Below are 25,078 nucleotides of genomic sequence, written 5' to 3' on the forward strand. Positions count from 1 at the left end.
CCACCGCCTGATGGCATGGCTTTCCAGCAGAGGGGAGGAACAGGAGAGAGCCCGGGCCCAGGGCAGAGGCTGTGCCTGCTGACCGTGGGGGCACATTCAGGACCCTCCAGAGCCCTCACGGAAGCCCGCACGCAACTCCTATAATCTGGGGAGCCAGGGGGACCCCCCCAGCACCTGTAGGGAGTGAGCACATGGGGAGCATCCCTGCTGTACTCGTCAGGGTTCCCTGGACAAGCGGAGCTGAGGGAGGATGAGAGATTCATGATGGGAATCCGTTCGTGTGGTTATGGGGGTGAGAAGTTCCACGGCCCAGAAGCTAGAGGCCCAGGAAAACCAACGGTGTGATTTCATCAGGGTCCAAAGGCCTGGGACTCAGGGCCGATGGTGTGACTCCCAGCCTGGGTCTGAGCACCTGAGGACCAGGAGTGCCGGCATCCGAGGGCAGCAGGAGGTAAGGCCTGAGCTCAGAGACAGCAGACTCGCCCCTCCTCCATCTTTCTGTCCTTCCTGAGCCTTCCGTGCGCGGGGCGATGCCCACGCGATGAGGCAATCATTCTCACTTGTCTACTGAGTGAATTCTGATCTCTTCCAGAGCAGCCCTCACAGACACACCCACAGAAACACTGCCCCGGCCAGCTGGCACCCCTGGGCCGAGGGAAGTAGGCACATAAAGCCTACTTCAAATCTACATGAAACCCTGGCTCCGGCTCTAAGTCAGCCAGCTCCTCCCCAGAAGCCCCTAGGCTCCCTCAGGCCAACGTATCCGTTGTCCCCCAGTGTGTGTCATGTGTCATGTGGTTTTTTCTGGTCCCTCTCCCCACAGGACTGGGAGCTATGTCGGGGCAGAGAGAGTATCAACTACATACCACTCCTGACAGGTGCTCAGGACCCTGCTGTTGAATGGACGAACTCTGCAGCACCCGCCCCGCAGCTCCATACCCGCTAGGGTCACAGAGCTCCTGATGCCAGGCTCGGGGAGCTCCCAGGGCCCGTGGGGAGCCACACCATCCGCAACCAACATCTCGGAGCTGGCATGTTGCTGTGCGGAGGCTGAGCTCATTCTCAGAGGTTAAGCCTGACCCGGCAATAGAGCGATATCTTCATCTCAAAAGCACACGCCCTTTGGCTCCGCAGTTGCGTTCCTAGGAGCAGATCTCGCCAACAGCTCTGCACGGTTGGCACTGGGGGCCAGATCACTCTTCGTTGCAGGCTGTCCTGTGTCCTGGGGGGTGTTTAGCTGTCTCCCTGGACCTCCATCCACAAGACACCAGCGGCACTGCCGCTCCAGTTAGGGCAGAAAGGTCTCCAGACATTGCCAAATGTCCCCCGGGGTCAGGGTGGGGCACAATCTCCCCATCTGAGAACTACCAGCAATGGCACCCAGTAAAGAACAAGGAGCAGGCCGCCTGTCCACCAGGAGTGGCCTGGAAAGGAGCTCGTGGGCCCCCATGCCATGTGTGTGTGTCCCGTGGCTGCTGAAACAAATCTGCAGACTAGGTCAGGGGTCTGAAGTTGGTATCCGGGGCCAACTCAGGGGTCAGCAGGGTCGGGCTGCCTGTGGGGGCCCTGGAGGGAATCTGGGCCCTTGCCTTGTCTGGAGGCGGCGGGCATTCCTCGGCTCGTGCCCCCAGCTCCTTCTTGCTTTAGTTGTCACACTTGCTGTTGTCAGATCACCCTCTGCCTTTCTCTTACAAGTGTCCTTGTGATTGCACTGGGCCCCCTGGGAAAATTCAGGATCTTCTCCCACCACTAAATCCTTAAGGACGTGGGCAAAATCCCTTTTGTCACATGTTTCCAACTTGCAGAGTGGGATTTGGGTGTCTCTGGGGCCATTCCTCAGCCCACCACACCATGGCCGGTAATGAATGGGGTCCTCAAAAAGACTGAAACAGCTCTACAATCATCCATGTGTTCACACTGGGAATAGATGTCCAGGCCCACACAGAGGCTGAGGGCTCAGCAGCGAGCAAAACCACGTGGCTGCCCTCCAGAGCCTGCACCTGGCTGGGGCACGACAACGATAAACAGATAAATGCAGCATCTCAGGTGCTCTGCCACGAGGTAAGGCATTTAATTCTTGGGGTTGAGAGGCTTTGCAATTGTAAAAAGCAGGTCTGAGAAGGTGTTGCTGAGAAGGGGATTTTAAGTAAAGACATGGAGGAGGAGAGGAATAAGTCATGGGAATCTCCCAGGGCAGAGCTTTCCAGACAGAGGGAAAAGCAGGCACTGCAAGTGCAAAGGCCCTGGGGCAGGAGTGTGCTGGATGTGTTCAAGGGGCAGCAAGGAGGCCTGTGCTGGGGTGGTAATGACCAGGGGAGTTGGGGGAAATGAGGACAGGGAGGTCAGAGAAGGGCAGGCCCATAGCCAGTCCGATTTGAGTTCCCTATGAGTTTATTTGTACAGGAAGAGATCAGTCACCTGATGAGAGGAAAACAAGGAGCTTTAGAGTGTACAGTGAGTGGCAGGGCATGGGGCATACGTGCCCTGAAAGGCACTCAGGACACTGGAATAGACGGTTGCTTCTAAAGAGGTCAATACGATCAGGAGTACAAGAGGGCAGGAGACTTGATCTTCACTATTATCTCCTTCTGTACTGCATGAATGGCTTGTTAACCAGGGGCATGTATGACTTACTCAGAAAACATTGACACATTTAAAATACTAGCCCTTGTCGCCTCCCTGCAAGGATCTGCTCTGACCAGGGTCACCAGAGGGGCCCCTTCCCAGTCACCCTGCCTCAGCCTGGCACCCCTCCCAAGCCCCAGGAACCCCCTCTCACTGTATTCCCACCGGCCTGCCCACTCTTATTCACTGGGGCAATTTTTTCTGGTGGTGGTGGTGTGTGTGTGGTGGGGGGATTCCAGGGAGGGTGGGTGGCGGGTCCTGCCCCACTGGTGACTGTACCTCCCTTTCTGGAATCGTGGCTGTGCACGCAGACATTCTGCAGCTCAGCTCTGGCACAACCGTTGTGTACCCAGAAACGGCCCACACAGATTTCCTCAGTGTTTTCCGACCTGCACCAGCTGGGTAAGGGAAGAGGCCTTGTCTGCCCCATCTCGGGATTCGCAGTTCCAGCAAACCTGGGTTCCAAGTCCAGCTCTACCCCTTTTTTACTGCAGGGCCTTAGACAAGTCACCTGACACCCTGAAGCCAATTTCTTCAAGTGTGAAATGGGGTGGAAACACCAACGTGCTACCACAGGGTCATGTGAGGTGAACCTGCTCCCAGGTGGCAAGGTCCCAGAAGGAGCAGTTTCTGGTATTGTTTTGTTTTGTAGGCGTGGAGGGTTTGCGTTGTGCATTACACTAAGTGGGTCCATGTCATAATGATACAGTCAGAATATTGAATAACAATAATGAGCATTTTCTTAAATGGCGAATCACAAAATGAATTCCCACGTCTCGGGCACAATAAAACATCCACCAGATTACACGGACAAGAAAGTTCATAGCAGCTTTACACGTGATGGCTCCAAACTGGAAAATGCAAATGCCATGTGACAGAAGCGTGGACCTACTGTGGTACAGTCATACACAGAGTGCCCCCTGGTGATAAAGTGAACCATCAGCATGGCTGAATCTCACAGACATAATTTCGAGTGAAAGCCATCAGACGGCAGAGAGAATACTTGGTGTGGACGTCCTTTGCAGAGTTCAAGAACAGGAAAATCACTCTAAGGTCATAGATCATCAGATCAATGGTTTCGGGCAAGGGCTGGAACATGGACTGGGATGTGAGGGGTCCTTCTAAAGAATTGAAAACAACCTGTATCTTGATCTGAGTGGAGGTTACCGAGGTGTACAGACTTGTAAAATTCCTTGAGCCATACATACGCTTAAGATCTGTGCACCTCGCTGTAGTTATATCCCAAGCAAAAATCTTAGAAGGCAAAGAGAATCTTTAAAAAATTAAAATGGAAACAATATACAACCAACAATGCCCCCTTAAAAATTGGCTGCAGTTATCTAAAATTATTTGTGAAAATATTTGCTGGGCTTCAATATTTCAAGAATGCAAATTCCCAATAATAACTATTTTATTGTTGTTGTTAAAAAGCACATTAAAACCTGTAGTTTATGTCCCCCGGCTCCCTTCCCCCACGAGACCTACCTCCAACCCCCGTTCCCACTTCCATTTGGTGTTTATCCAAATCCCAAGCATTTCTTTACACTTTCATTACATAGGTACATATCCCTAAACTGTACGTTGTATTATTTTGCATGTTCTTATGATTTATGGAAATGGTTTCATACTGCCACTTGCTTTTTTGGTCAGCATCATCTCTGTGAGATGTATCCATCATTCTGTTGATTGACATGGAGATTTTTTTCTAGCTTTTGCCATTACAAACGAAACTGCACTGAACACAGAGGTAGTCAACATTATTCACAAAATCAGCGTGTATTAGCCTTTATTATGTGCCAGGCATTCTGTTCTGTCTCTTTTTGTCACAAGGGGCTTATTTGCAGGAGATGTTATTCATTGTCCTGCCTGCTTTCTGACCACGAATTCCTAAAACACTTGAATAAACCCTTGAACTAATTCAGTAATAATAGAGGTACCATGGTTATCTGCACTTTATAGCTAAAAAAATCCCCTGATCTCTGAGTTTTAGGCCCCGAACCCCAGGAAGGTCACATAGTGAAGACATAACAGAACTGGAAGCCACATCTTTGACTCCAGAACCGCAGTTCCTAAGTACCGAGCTAATGCACTCCAGCCACAGTAATAACCATCCTGGGGCCTGGCTCAGTGGTTCACACTGATTCCCAGTCCTTGTCCGCTTTGGCTGAACCTGCTCTGCCAAATTTCCCTGTCTGGGGTGGTCCCGAGAGGCCTGGAAGGTGACGACGGCCCCAGCTCCCCCTTCTTCCACATTCCAGCTCTTCTCCACAGTGCCTTCACCTGGAGGCGGCTGGCTCCCGGGAGAGGCTTGGCACAACTGTTCTTACACACTGCTTCTCATTTTCTGGGTGGAGAGATAAGGCAGATAAAGTTCCAAGTGCTGTGTGGTTCAGGATGCAAACAGGTGCATATGTTGGGCCCGAGGTGAGGAAATGGCCCCTGCGCTGGGGCCGTCCCTGGTCACCAGGGGCACCTGGGGCTGCCTACACTGGATGAAGATGAAACGTTTCTCTGCCTTGGCCAACAGGTGTCTGCCCGCTGATTAAGCACTGAGAGCCCCACTGGCCATCCCTAAACTGCATGGATTGGTTTCTTAACACCGTCCCAGCATAGGCTGGACACAGGGATGGGAGGGAGGCTGGAGACCCTCCAAATCAGGGCCCAGGCAGCTGAACAGATCCCCAAGAGGAAAGGGCAGTGGGAAGAAAGCCCAGGGGCTGGTGGGTGCTCTTGTAGAGCCCCGCATGTTCCCCAGTCCCTCTACAGCCGTGTGCAGCTTTTGGCATTGAAATTAAATTTAATAGTAGGACTTAAGCCACACCAGCCACATTCTGAGGGCTGAGTCATCACACGTGGCTAGTGGCTACTGAGCTAGACAGTGAGCTATCCTAGAGGTCACTCCAACTCCTAACCAAATTTGGGTAGTGGCAAGTTTCTTAACAAATTCTTCCTGCTTCGATTAGGTTAATTCCTCTAGAATAAACACTTGGCAGGTGCTGTTACGATAGGTCACCTTTCTCCCTGTTGCCGTGCCACTGGCCACATACCATTCTTTCTCATCCATCAGGACAGTACATCCCCCCAGACTTGACCACAACGTGAGTCAGGGGGCAGCAAGCACATCCTGCTGGCGTGGCGGCCAAAGAGAAGGCAAGACCCCTGCCCAGCTCCTCCAGCCCCGGGGGCCGGGGTTCCTGGCATGGCTTCCTGAGGTCCCTGTGCACCCCACAGCCTCTGGGAACTGTCTCCCTCAGAGGGGTGGAGCGCTGAGCCAGAGATGGGTCCCTGGCGCTGATGTCACGGTTCCCTGGGACGTCTCTTGTCCCGAGTACTGTCGCAGAGCTCAGTGAACTCCGAGACCCAAGTTCATGTGATTCATTTGTCTGGAATTAGGAACCAGGTTACCTCGGAGCACCTGCAGGCGATTTCAAAAAATGCAGCAAATGAACACGGGGAAGACAAGTAGCGATTCTACGCTGATGGACAGTGACTGTAATGGGGTGTGGGGGGGACTCGGTGAAGGGGGGAGCCTAGTAAACATGTTCTTCATGTAATTGTAGATTAATGATAACAACAACAACAAAATGCAGCAAATGCAGTGATGCACACTTGAGAAATGAGAGCTGATGTGGGGCGCCTCCGTTCCACGGTCTGTCGGGAGCAGTACGGAGGGGAGGGGAGGGAGAGCGTGACGGTGCCGCCGGTGCAGCGTGGAGGGGAGGGGCTGTGGCGTCTCCCTCAGGAGCAGGCTGGGCCTGCCCTCCTCCTGGCTTGCATTCCTTTCCCCTGAAATCTGGCTGCAGGGAGGAATGCGGGTGGCACGTTGAAGGGCCTTGAAGGCAGCCATGTACAGCAGTCCCGGTGAGGTGCGGCCGGGCAGAGCCGGGGGGGACAGCCTGAGTCAAAAGGGGTTGGGGACCTGTGGGTTTCTTCCTGACCTTCTGGGAGCTGGTGGCAGATCTGCCTGCAGGGCCTGGAGGCCCTCCCTGACGACGCACTGCCCCATGGGACAGGGAAACAGCTCTTCAAACACCAGGCGGAGGCCCAGCTAGAGGAGCTATCCCTCCAGCCAGCCGCCTGCAGCTCGGCCGAGGGATGGACTGGAGAGAGGCCCCCAGGTCTGGTCAAACGGGGGTGAGTGAATGTCCTTCGAGAGGAAAGAAGCTGTGCAGGGGAGGGAGGCCTAGGGAAGGGAGTGCCACAGGGGGCCGGCTTCTGTGTGCATCTGCCCTGAGCCTGGTGGGCTGTGCACTTCACTTCAACCCGTGCCCTTCCCCAGGCCCAGCAGCCTCCTGGCATTGGAGACAGCGGCATCAGCCACGCCCTCCCTTTCGGTCTGGTTCCAGGTGAGGTGCTCCCGCTGGGCGGCATCCCTGTGTGTCCCCCACTCTTGCTACAGGACACTTCTTTTCGTGGGTGTTACAGGTGCTCCCCTCCCGGAGGGACCCCTTTACACCGATCCTCACGTCCTGGCAAGTCTTGCATTCTCCCGGATGCCACCCAAGCGTTAGGTGTGTCCTGGAGGATTCTGGGGCCCAGCAGTGAGCTTGGACAATTGCTTCAAGCCCGCTGAGTGTCAGAATCTCTTGGGACTCTGGGCAAAAACACAAACCCATCCCCCAGCCCTGGCCTGGAGTTGGTCTCCTCTGCTTGTTTATTTACTTTCCAGCTTTACTGAGATATAATTCAATAGCAGACAATTCCCCCTTTGAATGTACCGAGTTGAGTATGTTTACAGGGCTGCACAGTCATCAGCACAATCAATCTGAGAACATGTCATCACTGCCCAAGCGCCCCCGCCTGTCAGCAGGCCCCCCCTCCCCCAGCCCCTGGCAGCCACTGAGCTCCTCTGCCTGTATGCCTGCCTCTTCCGGGCAGGGCCTGCTTGGGTTTTAATCACGCTCTTCAGGTCCCTACATTTAGGGACCATTGGTCAGGGGAATCCTGAAGTCGCCAGGTCACTCCATTTGGGTCCCTGGGCTGGCCCCTGCAGCAGCGCCTGCTAGCTCTTAGAGTGTCGGCCCAGGGGCTGGTCAGCCAGGGGGCCAGCTGCCCCACGTGGCTCGTCCGTGCCCACCTTCTCTGGCCCTGCAGCAGTGGGACAGTGTGGTGGCCATGGCGTCCTCCCTAAGAACAGGAGCCAGCTGTGCCTGAGGAGAGGTGGGTAACAGCATGCGGAGTGGGAGGGAGTGGGGCAGGCACGCGGACGTGTCATGGCACCGGGAGGGGCCTAGCCTGCAGGAGCTCTGGCAGGGACCCGAGAGATGCCTTCTAGCAGGTGCCAGTGGCCTTGGAGGATGTGGCCACGTACCTGTCCCAGGACGAGTGGCAGTGCCCAGGCCCAGTTCAGCAGGACCGAGGGGGGACGCACTGCTGGAGAGCGGAGGGAACGCGTGGGGAGGCCCCAGCCGCTGTCCATCAGGAACCCCGACGTGTCTCTGACGTGGGCCAGTCTTCAGGGAGGGTGGCTCCTCCTGAAGGCTGTGGTCAGCCCAGCAGTTCCTTACAGGCATGCGTGGCCTCCAGGCCCTGACTCCCAGGGCGCCTCCTGCCTCAACTCCTGCCGCCTACCGGAGCGAGGCCGACAGTTCCCAAATTTGGGCGGCTCAGGGAATCACTGGGATGTATTAGGACCTCGTGGCCCCGTGCCAAGGGCTCGGTTCAGTGGGTGCCCCCCGGCGGGTCCACTCAGCAGCCAGTTGGGTTCAGCCTGTAAAGCGTCTCTTTGGTAGCCCAAAAGTGAGGCCAGCAGGGCTGCTCACCCACGGCCTGTGTCTCCAGCTCTGTCACCCACGTGGTTGGTCTAGCTGGGCACCCAGGGGTTCCGGCCTCGGCGCTGCCCTCAGCCCCCCAGGCAGAGCTGCTCCCGGCAGCCTCTCCTTTCCGGGCCCCAGCTCCCCAGCCAGCACTGTCCCTTCCCTGTCCCTCTGCCCCTCACACCCACTCCCTGGAATGTGCTCTCCATCGAGAGGCTGCTTTGTATCTGCTACGGCTCTCCCGAGCCTCGGAACCAAGAAGGTGTGCATGTGTGTGAAAAGAAATTTATCTTAAGGAATTGGCTCACGGGATCGTGGAGGCCTGCGAGTCCACAGTTTGCAGGACAGGCCAGCAGGCCAGAAACTCAGGCAGGATTTCTAGGTTGTGGTCTCGAGGCAGAATTCCTTCTCTGGGAAACCTCAGGCTTTGGTCTTATGGCCTGCGGCTGATTAGATGAGGCCCACCCACTGTGTGGCAGTAATCTGCTTAATTTACAGGCAGCTGACTCGCCAACACCTGCCCAGCAACAGTGAGACTGGCATTTGACCAAACAGCGGCACTAGAGCCTGCCTGGCTGGCACAGAAAAGGAACCATCACACGCCTCTGTTTACATTCTCACTTTTTCTGAATGAGTGATCTATGGGATGAATGAAAAGAAACCTTTGCGCTGCCGCGTAGGAGAACGCTGATTCGCCGCATGCAGCTGCTGCCGGGCCGGTCCGCCCCGTGTCTGTCTGTCGCTGTGTGCTGTTCACTCTTGGCCACTTAACCTCGGTGGTGATGAAGCCCCAGGCCCCTCGGGGCACCCGGTTTCCATCCCAGAGCCAGGGAGAGCCTCGGCCCACGCCCCACTCCCTCTCCCCGGAGGAAACAGCCCGCACAGAGGCAAAATGCCTGCCGCTCTGTCTTTCTGAGCATCCAGCTCTGCCACCCAGCCTTCCAATGCCCCTTTGGGACCAGCTCAGGCAGCCGTGGGGCCCAGGAGGGTCTGGCAGGCGGGCTCTGGGGAAGCCCCAGATTAGATTCTCCCTTCTCGTGGGGTTCAGACCCCGGTCACTGTGGTCCTGAAGGGCTCAGGGGCTTAGAGCAAGGTCGGCAGACTTGTTCTGTAAAGGGCCAGCGGGTAAACAGTCCAGGCTTTATGGACCGCAGGGCCTCTGCTGCCATGTTCAGCTCTGCCGTTGTGCAATAGCAGCCACGGGCCATACGAACGCACGTGGGCGCAGTGTGCCCCCTGAAAACTTTCTTTACAAAGGCAGGTGCTGGGGCACAGGCCTGTTTGCTGACTCCTGCCTGAAGGGGAGAGGGATGACCTTAAGGAAGGGACTCCTCGACGGAGGAGAGAGTCGTATAGAATCAGGCTGGGACAATGTGCTACGCACAGGCCCCAACACGAAACTAGCCCCCGAGGAGAAACGGGGGTGCATCAGAAGCTCCCCGTGTCCCCCAGGGTGCAGTGCTCAGTCTCTCAGGTGTACCGTTGGCTGAAATTGCTGGCTTATGCGGTGACCGTCTGCTCCTCCGGCCCCCTGGTGCCCCATCAAACCTCACGCCACAAGGTCCCTGGGTCGGATTTTCCTCATGCTGCAGATGAGGAAGCAATGAAGTGGAGCATTTGCCCAAAGCCACACGGCCTGTGGGGCAGATCCTGAGTCCAGCCCAGGGTCCTCTCACTCTGTGCTTGTCACCACAGCGGTTGCTCTTGAAACTGGCTCTGGGAAGGGGTCTCAGGGGCTGGTCCTGCGTGTACAGCAGGGAGGCTGAGGGGCTGGGACCCAAGCCTTCTGGTCCTGCTCCAGCCAGAAAGCCTGCAGCAGCATCTGTCTCCCTCAGCACTGGGGCCGGGCCATCCCCACGGGGGGACACCCTGCACACTGTAGGGTGTTCGCCAGCATCCCTGGGGTCCACCCACTAGAGGCCAGTTGCAACACCCTCCTCCCCAGTTGTGACAACTAAAAATGTCTCCAGACATTGCCGAGTGTCCCTGAGGACACTTGTCACCTGTGGGTGAGAACCCCTAGCCTGGAGGTCACATGCCCAGGCTCAGAGCCAGCTCTGCAACCTACCAGCCCAGTGACTCTAGGAAGGTTCCCTGACCTCCCTATGCCTGACCTCCCTCACCTGCAAAATGGGATAACAGCACCCACCCTACGGGTGTCGTGAGGATTGCGTGGACCACCGTGTTCACAACAGTGTCTGGCCGTGGCTTGGAGCCTGACCTTGGGGTCTGGCTGACACCCCCGCTGAGTGTTTGCAGGCTCTCCGGCGTTTTTCTCAGGACGCCAGCCTTCTTACCAGAAGCGTCCCCTCCCTGGGAAGCCCTCGGGGGCTGTGCCTTCTGTGCCTCAGGGCTTGGGGTGCAATTTGAGGATGGAGCGGATACGCCCATGAAACTGGAGTGGGTCCGAGTGCCCACGAGCAGGGGCATGACCAAGTCCCTGGGAAGAGGGGGCCCTGTGGGGTTAAAAAGCTGTATACGTTGGTGAAGGGGGGAGCCTAGTAAACATAATGTTCTTCATGTAATTGTAAATTAATGATAACAACAACAAAAAAGCTGTACACGTGCCCCAGGTGCAGCAAAGGCTTTAGTTAAACGTCCCACTTGACCGAGCACCAGCACACACACACCAGGGCGCAGCCCTCCATGGGTCAGGTGTGCGGACGGGCCTCCGCCAGAGCTCCAGCCTGGTCAGCCACTGCAGGGTGCACACCGAGGTCGGCTTCTGCACCGACCTCCACAGGCACCAGAGGGCCGCACTGGGGAGCAGCGCCGGCCAGAGTGTGCCGGCAGGGCCACACTGCGGGGCTTCGGCTGCCCCACGGCCCCTCGGAAACAGGGTCTTTGCGGACGTACTTACTTAAGATGGAGTCATTTTGGGTTGGTGGGGCCCTAAATCCAATGATTGTGTCTTTACCAGAGGAGAGAACGCACAGGCACAGAGGGGCCGTGGGAAGACGGGTAGAGGCGGCGGTGATACATCCACAAGCCCAAGACCACGAGCAACGCTGACAACCCAGAAGCCAGGGGATAGCCATGGGATGGCCTCTTTTCGTAGGTGAGACACCGAGGCCCTGAGAGCTTCAAATACCTTGTCCAGAGGGTAGAACTGGCTTTGAACCCAGTCTGAACTCCCATCTCATCATCTCCCTGGTTCACCTTAACGGCACTTCACAGAGGTGGACTTGGAACAAATAATTTATTTTCTGTCACTGTTTGTGAAACATTCTAAATGAACTCACTGGCATTAAAAAGGGGTGGAGATGGGGAAAATGGGGTTAAAGAAAAAACTGGCCTTTGTTCTTGATGGCTAGGCTGCCAGGCTGTGTGGGCAGAGGTGGGCCACAGCGAGGTGGCCCGCCCGGCCTTGAGCCCTGACCATGCTGCTTGTGTCCAGGGCTGCAGGGAGACGGGCGTCCAAAGGCGGGAGAAGCCCTGGGGCTGGTGGGGAGGCCCCCACGGCCACATCCGGTGGGACTGTGGCCCTGATGTGGGCCACCAGAGGCCAAGCAGGGCCTGCAGGGCTCAATGGAGCTTGCCCTCAGCGCCTGGCAGCTGGAGGTGACCCCAGCTGAATGCTGTAACACTTGCCCAAGTGCCAGGGAGCCTGCCAAGCCGCTGAGCCCATGGCATGGGGACCCCAAGATGATTTCTCTGCTCTTCTCATGGGACAGGCAGGGCGGAGAAGTAGACTCTTGGAAACAAGCTGAACAAGGTGCCACAGATTAGAGCTTCAGCCTTTTTAGAACTCAGGACTGAGAACAACAGTCATGAAGAGAAGGTGAAAATAGCGACGGGGCTGAGAACTCATGCTCGCAAAGTAACGGCCAGAGGGGAGGGAGCACCCCCCGCCCTGCTCTGCTGTGTCCACAAGGCTGGGCGCCGCTCTGCTCCAGGGACAGTTACGGGTGTTAGAACATGCAGGGTTTTAACGATGTTTAAAGGTCAGCTCCACCTTCAAGTTTGCAAGGACCCTAGAACCGAAGTGTGCCTTTGTGTCTTGGTTTAAAAAAAAAGCAAATTTCAGTCTTTAACCCTTTATCAGAAGTCCATTTGGTTGGTGTATGTGTTAATTGAGTTATATAAGATAGCAAGTGTCCAGGGACCAGAAAATCAGGCTAAAAATTCTCTTTTAAGACCCTTTCAACCCTGAAATTCTCTAAATGTCTTACATAAGTTTTATAGTTCTAAAAAACACCTTGTATAATGGAAATAATATATGCACATTGAGGAGAAAAACAACAGTAGTGGAACAGGACGGAAAGCGTCCCAGTCCCACGGCCAGAGCAGAGCCGGCGTAGGGTCATCATCCTCTGCGTGCAGGTTGGTATTGGCATCTTTGCTCCAAATGCATGCAAATGCTCTGACCAAATCCTAGTAGAGGGCTGGCGAACCCCAGTCTGAGGGTCCCCGCCCTGCACAAGGGCATGCTAACAGAGACATGGGAGAGCAAGGGGACCCCCGGAGCCGGGCGTGCTGCTGGCCTCCTCAGAGCCCGTCCCAGACGCACTACAGTTGGCCCAGGGGTGGCACCAGGGCCTCCCTGGCTGTCCCTGGCCCTAGAGGGTCCCCTGGGGTCCTGGGACTTCCTCCTGAGGGTCTGGCCTGGGCACTTTCCCTCGCAGCCCAGACTGTTACATGTTGCTCCCTCCCAGTTCTGGATCCGGCTGTCTCGTCAGGGGCCTGAGCCTTCTGGCCGCGGGGACCCTTGGGGGCGGGCAGCCCAGGCGGAGGCGTCCCCTTCCGAAAGGCCCTGAGCTGCTGGAGAAGTTGGCTCTTCCCGGTACAGTCCCTGTGACATGAGAGACATCCTCATCAATGCCAAGTGCAGCCAGACCTCCCAGCACGGCACCACAAAACGGGATGTGGACACAAAAAGCCGTAATGCTTCCAGGCATGTTCCTGGTTCTCAACATGCCAGATAAGTACAACATTTCGGCCCCTCAGTCCTCGCCAAGTCACACCACATGGTGACACGTTCAAGGCTTGCAGGGGGAAACCCACAGGATACTGCTCAGCCCAAATTTTTATTTTTTCCTGTAATGCCCAGTCATATCCCACACTGGGGGAAAAGCTGCATTAGGCTCTGACGTTCCCAAAGGGGAGGATCCCCAGCTTTGCAGTTCCAAAGGTGACACATTCTGCCGCAGCACAAGGTTCCAGCCCCCCGAGGACCACAGTGGGGGCCTCCGCATACCAGGGAGCAGAGCCTTCTCTGAGGTTGACATTTTACTCCTCAGTTCAGCCACGTCTCTCATTCTGGCCAACGCCCATCACTTCACACCATTCCTCCAGCCCTTCTCCACCCCCAGTGCTGTCACTGGCAGCGGGTACCTCATTCTGGGAAGCTGCTTTGCAGAAAGAAAATGTACTAATCCCTTCTCGGGAGCAAGTTAAGGTGTCCTTGGTGACATCGGGAGGACAGCAGACCAGGCTGGGATGATGCTGGGCGCCACATGAGCTCCCATCGGACACCCCCCCAGACCCATATGCAATGGCCCTTGGGGTGCAGGACAGAACCACCAGCACCGATTTTAAATGTGCCAGGCCAGGGCCTCATTGCAGGGCGCAGGGATGGGACATTCCCAAGCAGGCAGGCCCCGTTGTGGTTACCGTAGCCCCTGGGAGGAATGAGACGCCTGCTGCGCCAGGCCTCGCTGGTCCCTGAGAAGCTCTCTCTCCTCTTCAGAGGAGCTGGAGCTGCAGGAGAGGACACGTGGGTTTGCCAGGCGTGACTCAGTCTACCTTGGCCAGGCCCAGCTCCCACCAGGGGCTTGGAGCACGCTGGTTGCCCCAGTGACCCAGCACGGGGGGAGAGCAGGCCAGCCAAAGCCCAGCCAGCTGACACCAAAGGCCGCTGGGCTTCGTGCCAAGTAGCAGAGGGACATGCCCCAGGGCATGTGCCCCAGCCCAGATCGCCCAGACCACCCGTAGCGCTCTTCCCCAGCCCCTGAGGAAGAGCCAGGGCCCCTGCCTGGTCCTTGCCCTCCCAGGGGCATTGTCGGTCAGCTGGGCAGAGCTCCCAGGATTGGCCCCCACCATGTGGTCCCGCCTGCCAAGCCCCTCCCTGCTCCCCTCAGGCCGGCCCAGTGGCTGCAGAGCAGCAGGCTGGCCCCTGGGCTTCGGGCTGCCGGCACCTTTCCGATGACCCCAGGTCCGCTGGCTCTGCTGGCCGCAGATCGATGAAGACGGTGGGAGGCTCTGCGGGGCTCCTTAGCCACCTGCCCGCTGCCAGCACGGGGCCCGGCCCCACTGAAGCACATCTGAGAAGAGCAGAGGTCTCCGAGTCACTGCTGGGTGTGTGGTGTGACCTGTGCTGGGCTCACGGCTGCACTGACCGGGCGCCCACTGTGCAGGGCACTGAGGTAGGCCCTGGGAACACATTTGTGCTTTTACTCTTCAGAAGAACCCCCCAGATTTGGGACAGTGCTGTCCCGTAGAACTTTCTGGGATGATTAAAATGTTCCGTATCTGTACTTTATAGTAAGGCAGCCAGTTTTTAAAAGTAGCTATTTAAATTTATACTTAGGCTAATTAAATTGATACAATTTAAAATTCAGTTTCTCAGTTGCACCAGCCGCATGTCAAGGGTTCAGTGGCCACATGTGGCCAGCGGCTACCAAATGGACAGGTGTAGTGCAGGTCTACACATTTCTATTGGTCACTTTGGGCTGCCAGGGACAGAAGCCAACTCCAACTAGCTTTGGTGAAAAGGGGGATTCACTGGCTCTCAGATCCCTAACAAGAGAGGATGGTCGAAGGGAGGGAAGGCAGGGGCACTGCTGGGCCTTAAGGGACCTCAGGGCCCTGTCCCTACCTCTGCCCCAGCTCATCTCCAGTCCTTCTCAATAAGCTGGCCTTCTTCTCCCTCCTGCACCCATCTGGAGACACAGAGACTGGAAATGCCCAGGAAAGTCTCTGACACCCTGACGGGGGTCAGATGCCCAGGGCTGACCCAGTCAATGGTGGCCAGAGAGGCAGGGTCCTACCCCAGGGAAGCCATGCAGATGGCACGGGGAGGGCTCCATTGGGTGTGGAAAGAGCAGGTCCTCTGGGGTCTGAGCCCTCATTCTATCTCATATGGCCCGGGCAAGTCGACTTCTCTGAGCCTGTAAAATGGGGATACCAGTAGCCGCCTACCTGATCATTCTAGAGATAAAATGAGAAATATGCATCAAATGCCCCACCCATACTAGGCCAAATAAATGCAGCCAGGCCTTGGACCAGTTCCAAAGAGAGGAAAGGGGCCGTGGCTGGCAAGAAGTCCCACCTGCTTCCAGCCTCCTGCTGCTTGGTGCCCTGGGGCATGTCAGCAGGCACCTTCCTGGCAGAGGAAGGGGCTCTGGACTGTGTGGCGCACAGGAGGGCGAGCCGTTCCATGAGCCTGTCCTGGGCGCTCGGCACAGGGTGGCCTGCTGGGAGATGCAAGAGGCTGCTCAGTGCAGACACGGCCCAGTTTGATTTGCAGCTGCCTGAGCTTCAGGACCCTGGGGACGCCTCACGCGACACACCTTGGCTTATGCAGGGAGAAGTGACAGGTTAGCCAGAGCCCCCCCACCCAGTCCGTCTGCTACTCACAGCCCATCATGAGGACCCCAGCCCAAGCTCAGCAGGGCCGGGGCAGCTCTGATGCCTCTATGAGATGGCCTCGTGAAGTAGGGGTGACTTCAGGTAACAGTTTACACTAATTTCTCCCTCCCCACTTCCAACTGTTAAAGAGACACTTAACAATCTACATGTTCACTTTAAAAAGAAAAATCAATAGGACCATCCTCTATAGACTTTTGTCCACCAATTTTATGTATATAGATTCACCTCATTGTGCCTACAGTGTTCCGTCGCATACATGATTGAGCTTGACTCCTGCTGAATACTGAGTATGTGTAATTTCCAATATTTCACAATTATAAACAATGCTGCAAGGAACATTCTTGAATACACATCTTTACCCACTGGGGTGGGTATGTGTTTAGGATCAACTCTAGAAGTGGAATAGTTTGAACAAAGTCCATGTACCTTTAAATTAGAGAATAGATTCTGTCACATTGACCTCCAAAAAGGGTATATCAACTACAGCCTGCACCCGGCTCCTGCCTCACAGGGGCACAAAGCCTCAGATCACTTTGCTCCCAGAAAGAAAGAGAGGGAGGCTGGAGGAGGCCGGGAAGAGGTGAAGGTGTGAGTCAAGGGCAGGGACTGGGTCTGAATGGCCCCCTTCCATGTCCCCAGGGCCTGCATGGTCCACGTGGCCGGAAGTCAGGTACCTGAGGAATGAATGGATGAATGAGGGAGGGAGTGACCCGACAGAGGGGGCCTCTCAGGGACAGTGCCTGAGGGTCCGGGACTGTGAGGCGCGGGGGCAGGAGGCCATGCCCAGCCCTCAGCCCTAGTTTACTGAGAGCCCCTGGGAGGGGCGGCTGCGGGGCCCCAGCGCTCCGTGCGGACCTTGGCTCTGGCAGTCAGCTGCCCGCGCGGCTCCGGGTGCGCCCCCGTCCCGGCCATCCTCCTGCCCTGCCGGACTCTGAAGAATGTGGTCCGCATCCAACTCTTCAAGTTGCTGCAATGATTAACGTGGTGATTATGGGGCTGCTGCAGGGCCCCGGAGCCTAGAGTGCCGACCTCACAGCTGCTGCGGCTGTCACGGGGTGTCGTGGGGAGGAGTCAGAGCCTAGGGGCACGCTCGCGTTTGCAGACGGCTCACTCACCCGGGCTGCACAGTGACCCTCCTTGAGGTGGGTGGGGCCTGGGTTTCCTGCACCCTCCTTCCTATGCCTTTTTTGGGCAATACTTTTGTTTTCGGCACAAACACATTGTTTAACCTGAGGAAACCTGGTGCCGTCTTAGAACTCTTTAGGCTCACAGGGGTTGGAAATGTGAAGCGGTTAGAGCGTCTTGCTCTTTTAAGAAGCGATGGTTCTAGGCAGGTGTGAACCCCGGAGGGCTTGGAAGAGCCAGCTGCGGGTGCAGGGTGGGCTGTGCCAACAGGAGGTGGGGGTTAGTAGGGCTGATGTTCTTATGTGGGACCTTGCAGCTCTTTGCAGCCTTAGAGGTGAGTGAAAGCAAGTGTTCAGGGTGACCAGAAAGACAATACTGGTCTTTAAACAGCAATGGACGACCTTCACATACACTTTGATGCCAGTTTTCTCTAAGTCGTTGAGAAAATTATCAAAATTTATAAATAGGGCAGAAAGAGAGAACTGCATGACGCTTGGATGTCATGCTGGAGCTTTGCTGACAAGCCCACCTTTCTAGGGGAGACCATTCGGTTTGCACAGTTGACCAGGGCTCACCTATTTCACAACTTTGTAAAAACGAGAAGGGACGGTGCAGTGGTTTCTCTTCCTTCCAGTGGAGCAGAAAACCCCAAGGGGACGATTTCGTTGCCTGGTAGGTGTTCACTGATCAGGTACTTAATGGAGCCATTTTACCTGGCATTCCTTTCTACTGCCCTGGTGTTTTGTGAAACCCCGCTTTCTCATCACCTCCTTGAACCCACTTTGTCCTCCTGCTGGTCCCCTCAATAATGAGCCGAGTACAATGACAACAGGTGCTCGCTGTCTACGTGAGAATGAGGGCTTCGAGTTGAGAATCTCACTTCGACAAGGTCTGTTCTGGAAGTCATATGTGGTTGTACGTCTTTATGAGCACGCTTGGGGTCATTACGCCTTTTCTCTTTTAAAGAAGGCTGGAGGCTCCTTACTGTTCCTGGTTCTCATGAACTCCACCTGCGGGTCTGTCTGGGGGGGCTCCACGCCCACTGAGGTAGGCATGAGCCTACCCACTGGCTGACCACTGGCCTACGGTCGTTCTGACGGGAGGAACGTTTGTGTCCCTCCAAAATTCACAGGTTGAAATCCTAACCCCCAACCCGATGGTGTTCGGAGGCGGGGCCACTGGGAGGTGATGAGTCATGGGGTGGAGCTTCATGAGTGGGTTTATCGTGCTTATAAAAGAGGCCCCTGAGAGCTTCTGTGCCCCTTCCACCTCTCAAGGACACAGCAGGAAGAAAGCATTTGTGAACCATGAAGCTGCGCTCATCAGACACCGAATGTGCTGGCGCCTTGATCTTGGACTTCCAGCCTCTAGAACTGTGAGAAATGAATTTCTGTTGTTTAAGCTGCCCAGTTTGTGGGATTGTGGTGGCAGCCCAAAGAGACAAGGACGGGTGTAGTCAGCCGGCCTGCAAGCTGGCCTGTGCAGGACGAGCTAGAGGCCACCGCGCAGGGGACGCCCCAAGGAAGCACAGGGCAGGGGAGGTGCCTACCTGCAGGGAGAGCATCAGCTGTCCTCCCCGGGGGGCCTCTGGTGGCATTTCTGGCCTCGGAACTGAGGCTGCAGCTTCCCAGGGCATCTCCACTCCACTTCGGCCCCTGCAGGCTGGGTCCCCGGGGTGCCATGGGACTTTATGGAGTATGTCTTTCTCGATCATCTTCCTTCTCTCTCTCTGGAGGGCTCTGCGGTTTTCGGAGTCTGAGCTCTGATGGGCTTGTGGGGCAGCGCTCGGGGGCTCTGTCTTTGGGTCTCCTTCACAGGGGTACAGGGTGGCTTCTCCCTGCGGCCTCCAGGGAGGATTCTGGGTATTGAAGGACATGGCCCCAAGGTCACCTTCCTGCCCTGTGGGCAGGTCCTCGGGCCTCCTGAGGAGGGAGCTGACCTCCCCACAGCTCTCCAAGGGCCCAGCAGGGTCCCTTCTCTCCAGAGAGGCTGCATCCGTCGCCCTCGCGTCCCACGCACTCCAGGGCTCTGCGGCGAATCCCGCAGGCTCCACAGCTGGCTGTGGAGAAAACAGGTATCCTCGGTGAACACCCTCAAAAACATGCTTCAGGGACTTTTTTTGTGTGTGGTAAACTATGTATGTAACATAAATGGTGCCATTTTTGACCCTTTTTAATGCACCATTCAGTGGCATTAAGTACATTCAGAAAGCGTACCCATCATCACTATTTCCAAAGCCTTTTTATCACCCCAAAGAAACTCACCTCTCCCCAGGAACTTCTGATCTGCTTTCTGTGACTCCATCTGTTCCAGGCGAGCAGAATGACACAGTACGTGCCCTTTGGTGCCCGGCACTCAGCTCACTGCTTCTGGGGCTCACCCATATTGCAGCAGGCGCCGGCGCCTCATTCCTTTTTCATGGGTCGAATGATACTCCGTTGTGTGGACAGAACCCTTTTAGTTTACCCATATGTTTGCTGAGGGTGACCTGGGTTGTTCCACCCTTCAGCCCTTGTGAACAGGTCACCCAGTTGTTCGGATGGACAAGAAGCAGCCCAGGCCCTCCGACTCCAGAGAAGCCCACGGCCTCTGCCTCCCTGTGTTGGGACAGGTTTTCCCATTTCAAAATTTAAAAAAAAAAATCCAGAGGATCTGCTGAGGTAATTGTAGAAATGAAGAAAACACGAAGTAAAGGCCTGCAGACATTGTTCCACCTGGAATAACCAGGGGTCTTAGCATCCCTGGGAATTTTCCCTGTTGGGGTTATTGCACACATACTTGTAGGCGTGGCTGAGGAAGTGGGTGGTTTCTGTCGTGGTGGTGGGTAGGGGACACACCCCGGTTCTGACCACGTGTTGGCGCTCACGCTGATAACTGCAGAATCTTGGCTCCGTGCCTGACCGCCCCCACAGACCCGCAGGGGGACTCCCGCGACCTCCTGCAAGGCCCCTGGCAGCGCAGCCCCCAGAACGACCCTGGCCCCCATACAACGCCTGCCTGAGAAAGCTCGGGCGCCGCCGGGAGAATCTGCTGTTTGTTCTGACCCCTGGCCTCCCCTAGAGCATTTACTAAAAAGGGTTATAATTGTGCATCTGTGTCTCTTACAACTGAGAAGTCTCTCGAGGACCTGAGAGCCGCTGCTTTGAAATGGACTCGTCAGGAAGGACAGGGCCTCTGTCCCCCTTCCGGTGGGAGGCTGGACTCCCAACCCCCATGCGGGCCAGCCGGGACACACCCGGCCTAACCACGCCTGTGCTGACTGACTGGCTCTGTGTGATTTTTCACTTATCTGACCCTACTGAGCCCCCATCTCCCTTTAGAACACCAGGCACCTCTGCACTCACTGGGTGGGGCTCAGCCCTTTCCCCTGCTGCCAGTGGTGACCTCCTAAAATCCGCTGCTTCCACTTTCCTAGCGTCTGGCCGTGGTTGTCTCTGGCAGCGCACCCCACTCCCCTGGTTAAGGAGTGCCAACTGGGCAGATCGGTCACACTGAGCTAGGCCTGTCGCCTGCAGCTTTTATATGCCAATGACTGCTGAGCGGGCCTGACCAGCTGGGGACCTGCCCACTGAGGAAAGCCCTTTGACGGGTTGTTTATAAAGGCAGCAGTTAATTTTAAGCATCAAGCCATTAATTTTAGATAGAGTTCTTGGTCTTTCTGGGGGCCCTGAGAAATGGGGAGCCAAGAAGCTAGAAGATTCACTGTGACACTGGTGATGACTGCAGCTATGGTATCTAGTGACAGAGCAAGCTGTGGGGCCAGCTGGCTGTCTCATGTGTGCCTCACCCTCCCAGCTAGGGGCACCTTCCTACCTGTGAACCCACTGTCACCCTTATGAATCAACAGATGTTTAGGGAGCACAGGACTCTGTGATGAGCCAAGCAGGGCTGAAGCTGGCTGGATTAAGTGAAAGGCATTTATGATAACAAATTTTGACCATGGGCAGATATTTCTGGGTGCCAAGGCAGAAAATAGAACAGCAGGGGCTGGGGACGGGAATGGGTGTGTGTGCGCATGTGTGGTGGTGGGTCAAGGGCAAGATCAGGGGCAAAATCAAACAGAAAATCCAGCCCCTGCCCCCAGCCTCAAGTGTGCTGGGCTCCTGGAGAGCGATGTGCGTAAGGTCGGCAGATGGCTGGTGCCTGAACCCGTTGGTCGGCCTGGAGAAAGGCCTGGGGCGTAGAGATGCTAGACCAGGGCATCTGACCTCTGGCCCGCACTGCTGTTAGAGGCCGGTGAGCCGTGGACACCCACACCCCATTCTACCCCAGGGCCCTGGAGCCTTCATCCCACCGACCTCAGGATTGTTGGCTCTTGCGCCGCAGGCCCCAGAAGTGTCTCCAGCCAGCTCCTCAGACAAGTCCGGAACCAGGACGGTTTGGTTTCGCTGGAAGATGAACAGCTCCTCCTCCCCTTGGTCCGACTGTAGACAGACGAGAGGGCTTCTGGATTACGCGACGGCAGGTGGGTCCAGGAGGGCCTCAGCCTCTGCCTGCCCTTGCCCTGCCCTGCTGCTCAGGAACGGTCTGGGGAGGGCAGTTCTCTCCCAAAGGGCCTCGCCACGGCTGGGTCTTGCCGCTGGATTAGAAATGGGCTTAGCCATACCACCTCATGGAGGTGAGAGCTGGGGCTCCGATTTCTGCAAATAACTGCTAAGTCATGATCTCACATACCACCTGGTGCTTAGTTAATGCCTGGTGCTCAGTGAACAGGGTAGCAGGATGGTAGTTGAAACAGAGTCCATCCCGAGACTTTGGGCCATCGCTGAAATGACACAAGAGCCTTGGTGCCTCTAAGGGGGTGGGGGGCACTTACAGTCAGCAGCCCACCTCACAGGGATAGTCTGAAGATGAGAGCAAATTAGACTGAAAACATGAAAAGGCACTGGAGCCATGTTATCTGCTCTCCATTAGCCTTGCTGCAACTGGAAGATCCCTGAGGCCCAGGAAGCTCTGCCATGTTCATCTTTGCAGGTGCCCCAGGTTGGACCCAAAGTGCCATTTCTCTAACTGCCAAGCTCCAACCTGTGTGTTTGGCACCCACTGCTGAGGAGCTCCCGCCCAGTGCACGGTCCCCCTGTCAGTAGGTTCGCTGTCATGTCTTACATGTGTGCACACATCTAACTTCCACCACATGGAGAAGCTGGTACGGCTCATTTAGGCCTGAATTCAGTCACTTTTGTCACCCAGCATTCTCTCAGCAGAAACTAGAAGTACAGTTTCGGCGAGGCATCCTGGTGAGGAGGGTCTGCCGCAGTATATGCACTGTCACAAAGGGCTGCGTGTTCCTGAAGGGGCAGAGTAGGCTCTGTAAATGTTTGTTGAATGAATGTATGTGATCGATAACAACATTACTATGTATTGTGCAGTTACCGTGTCCCAAGCACTCTGCAGTAATGCAGATTTAATTCTTACAACAGTAGTAATTCTACTACTATGTGGGGGATGAAAACAGACTCCCAATCAGAGCTGGGATTTGAACCTGAGCAATGTGAAGCCTTGGTCCTTAACTCACATATGATGCGCCTGTCTATTATCTTCCTCCGCAAAAGCAACCTGGGGTGTCTGCCAAGACAAGAAAAATGCCAGGATATAGACAATTTTTTTAACTCTATTAGTTGAGCACCAGGCACTTTGCATACAGTCCCGAATGTGTCCCAGTGATACCTATTTTGCAGCAAGGACACTGAGGCTGACCCAGGTGTGGCCATCACCCCCAGGCTATGTGGTAAGTTAGCAGCTAAATGGGGGGGAACCCATTGCTTGCTGCTGCAGCCCCCACTTGTTCTGTTCCGCTGCAGTGCTGCCCTCTGCTCTCTTTTGGGCCAGGACGTGGCCAGCACCGCCACTGAGAGTGGCCACCATTTCAGTACGTCAGGAAGAGCCCTTGGAGGAACATTCCAGTCGTGGTTTGGGGGTCAATGAAATGGCCCATGAGGATGCTGAGTACCAGTAAGTGTATTCAGAGAATAAAAACTGAGCTTATGATGAACACAGTGGCTGATAAGTTTCAAAGCTGTCCTTTGTCATGGGAAGAAAGGGTAGTTGGGGCCTAGGAAGATGTAGGAACAGGGCACTTGCTTACCGAGGAGGAATCCGAGTCTAGTGAGGGAAGCTGCTCCCTGACGGCCGCGAGGATGGCCTCCCAGGGTCCTGCCTGGGAGGCCCAGGGAGAGGGCAGCGGGGGCCCCACATCTTTGTCTTGGGATGCCATGGGTGCCCAACTCAGGGGATGCTTCTTAGGGCACCATCTTCCAAGCAGCCCTGTAGATGACACGGGGTGAAATGAGGGGCCAAGGGTCAAGTTCTTGGTGGGGGGCTGCCTTTTCAAAGCATCTACTACTATGTGGGGGATGAAAACAGACTCCCAAGCCTCTCACCCTTTTCCTTTCTGGTTCTGCAGGAGTGTCAGACGCTGCCATGAAACACACACACACACACACGATATATGATGTAGATTTATGTATTGATACATAATGGTATATGTAGGTGTATGAATACGCTACATAGAATGATGTATGTATATGACTGTAGGTTTATGTGAACTATACATATCCCACATTACATAGATACTGTACATTTTTAGGTTCAGAGAAGATATACTGTTAGTCTATGGCAAAGATAGAATTTGTATCAGAGTTAGAGGCACTTTCAAGCCCAACTACTCTTTGGTGCCCCCTTTTACAAAGGAGAAGAGATTTTGCAGTTCCCAGATTTTTTTTTTGAAGTCACCATTCCCCAAGTCACTTTAGACTAAGGCACTTAACCGGCGCTCCTCCACCCCCAAACCCATGCCCTTTGTATCTCAGAGTCTAACAGGAGAAGAGGGTCAAAGGGGGCTTTAGGAACGTGGGATGATACTTCAGAGCCAGTGTCTGGAGAACCCTGCAGCCTGAGAGGCCGCTGTGCCTTTGAAATGGTAAGAGGGTACGCCTGGCGCAGCCGGGGCTGGCCGTCGCTCTGTTCAGAGTCCCCTTCAGGGTAGCAGCAGGAGACAGGAGTTGGGGGCCTTCTTGCTTCCGTGCTCACAGGAGGGGAGGGAGGAGCAAGGTGCACCTGAACTGGGACCGCAGGGTGGGGACGCATCTGTACACACGTCACGGGGAGTTTCTGGAACCAGAGCTCTGCACAGGGCAACAGAATCAGTGAGGTGAAGGAGGCTACCAGAAACAAGTTCTTCAGGCGGAGAAGGCGATAGGAGGTAAAGGCAGTGCCGGCTAGGGGAGGAGCATGCGCAGTGAGTGCCTCGAGGAGCGAAAAGTGCCCAACGGGGGAAGGTGTCAGGTGCTGGCACATGCGGAGAAAACGGACCGGATCTTAAAGGGTCCTAAAAGCCAAGTTGTGCAGTTGGGTCCAACCGGGTTATGCCAAATGCTCCGCGCAAAGGCCGCTGGGGGCCCCTCCGAGGCCTGACTGCCTCCGCCCGTTTCCTGGCTGTAGCCCGTTGGCCCCGCCCCGCCCTCTCCTGCCTCGCGGCGGCCGGTTGTTATGGCAACTAGACGCCAACAGCCTCCCGGGCCAGGCTTTCAAATTCTCCAGCTGGGAGCCAGGAAAACCATCGCCTGTCTTTCCATTCACCCCCATTCTGTTTCCCCCCGTCTCTGCAAACCCCGACATTTATCCCGGCAGCTGCGGCGGGCCCGAGGCCCCTCACCTCGGGCCTCCGCCTCCCCTCCCGGCCCTGGCAGGGATCTAAGGGGTCTCTGGCGCTCCCTCCGGTCGCGTTCGCCCACTCTAGCTGCGGCTCAACTACTGAGGCTTTCACCCCTTCGGAATCCCCTCCAGCGGAGTCTTAAGTTATTGACAGCTGACCTCATTCTCCCCCGGCCCCTCTTTCAGGACTTGGCGCGTCCTGCCTCCCCTGGCACAAGATTGGGTGCCCTGGCCAGAGGCGGGGCGGGGCAGGAGAGCCGCCCTACTCATTGGCTGCCGACGGCGTCACACATCCCGCAGGATTGCTGACCGGAAGGTCTGGTAGCGGG

General features: G+C 55.8%; 2 protein-coding genes and 1 long non-coding RNA gene across 18 annotated transcripts; 2 read left to right on the forward strand and 1 right to left on the reverse strand.

The window, feature by feature from the left end:
- Nucleotides 1-6,263: 6,263 nt before the first annotated feature.
- On the forward strand, nucleotides 6,264-12,419 carry ZNF500 (zinc finger protein 500). Of its 13 annotated transcripts, none has more exons than XM_073214563.1 (5): nucleotides 6,318-6,491; nucleotides 6,584-6,743; nucleotides 6,905-6,971; nucleotides 7,720-7,785; nucleotides 11,302-11,593. In XM_073214563.1, the coding sequence occupies exons 1-4, from the start codon at nucleotides 6,471-6,473 to the stop codon at nucleotides 7,754-7,756; spliced, it is 285 nt and encodes a 94-aa protein (XP_073070664.1). In that variant the 5' UTR covers nucleotides 6,318-6,470; the 3' UTR covers nucleotides 7,757-7,785; nucleotides 11,302-11,593. The 13 variants fall into 13 exon arrangements, 7 of the variants coding, with proteins under 7 accessions (XP_073070664.1, XP_036870692.2, XP_073070665.1 ...); XM_073214564.1 differs by having other exon boundaries at nucleotides 6,324-6,486; nucleotides 6,639-6,759; XM_037014774.2 differs by lacking the exon at nucleotides 7,720-7,785 and adding an exon at nucleotides 12,056-12,419 and having other exon boundaries at nucleotides 6,326-6,491; nucleotides 11,302-11,439.
- A 147-nt stretch (nucleotides 12,420-12,566) lies between these two features.
- On the reverse strand, nucleotides 12,567-25,047 carry DNAAF8 (dynein axonemal assembly factor 8). 4 transcript variants are annotated; one of them, XM_073214560.1, is made up of 9 exons: nucleotides 24,909-25,047; nucleotides 23,182-23,360; nucleotides 21,395-21,520; nucleotides 18,646-19,155; nucleotides 16,827-16,938; nucleotides 15,652-15,793; nucleotides 14,519-14,644; nucleotides 13,995-14,081; nucleotides 12,567-13,173 (listed from the first exon to the last, which is right to left on the reverse strand). In XM_073214560.1, exons 2-9 carry the CDS (start codon nucleotides 23,308-23,310, stop codon nucleotides 12,891-12,893), a joined length of 1,515 nt encoding a protein of 504 aa, XP_073070661.1. In that variant the 5' UTR covers nucleotides 23,311-23,360; nucleotides 24,909-25,047; the 3' UTR covers nucleotides 12,567-12,890. The 4 variants fall into 4 exon arrangements, with proteins under 4 accessions (XP_073070661.1, XP_073070659.1, XP_036870643.1 ...); XM_073214558.1 differs by having other exon boundaries at nucleotides 15,652-15,796; XM_037014748.2 differs by having other exon boundaries at nucleotides 15,652-15,796; nucleotides 24,751-24,969.
- On the forward strand, nucleotides 16,949-23,109 carry LOC140843951 (uncharacterized). The gene is made up of 3 exons (XR_012121897.1): nucleotides 16,949-18,471; nucleotides 21,423-21,561; nucleotides 22,011-23,109. It is a non-coding gene; the product is annotated as an uncharacterized lncRNA (long non-coding RNA).
- Nucleotides 25,048-25,078: the final 31 nt, after the last annotated feature.

This window comes from Manis javanica, chromosome 10 (assembly GCF_040802235.1).
Source record: "Manis javanica isolate MJ-LG chromosome 10, MJ_LKY, whole genome shotgun sequence".
NCBI classification, from domain to species: Eukaryota; Metazoa; Chordata; class Mammalia; order Pholidota; family Manidae; genus Manis; species Manis javanica.

Bases quoted from the DNA above. Each gene is read 5' to 3' on its own strand.
- DNAAF8 (XM_073214558.1), bottom strand. From the start codon at position 23,310: ATGGCATCCCAAGACAAAGATGTGGGGCCCCCGCTGCCCTCTCCCTGG. The intron at 15,797-16,826 runs GTCCGCACGGAG...TGCATCTCCCAG, and splicing joins AGCTGACTGCCAGAGCCAAG to CAGGCCACCCTGTGCCGAGC. The intron at 13,174-13,994 runs GTAACCACAACG...CTCATGTCACAG, and splicing joins CATTCCTCCCAGGGGCTACG to GGACTGTACCGGGAAGAGCC.
- ZNF500 (XM_037014774.2), top strand. From the start codon at position 6,471: ATGTACAGCAGTCCCGGTGAG. The intron at 6,492-6,583 runs GTGCGGCCGGGC...AGCTGGTGGCAG, and splicing joins TGTACAGCAGTCCCGGTGAG to ATCTGCCTGCAGGGCCTGGA. The intron at 6,972-11,301 runs GTGAGGTGCTCC...TGTCTTTACCAG, and splicing joins CCCTTTCGGTCTGGTTCCAG to AGGAGAGAACGCACAGGCAC.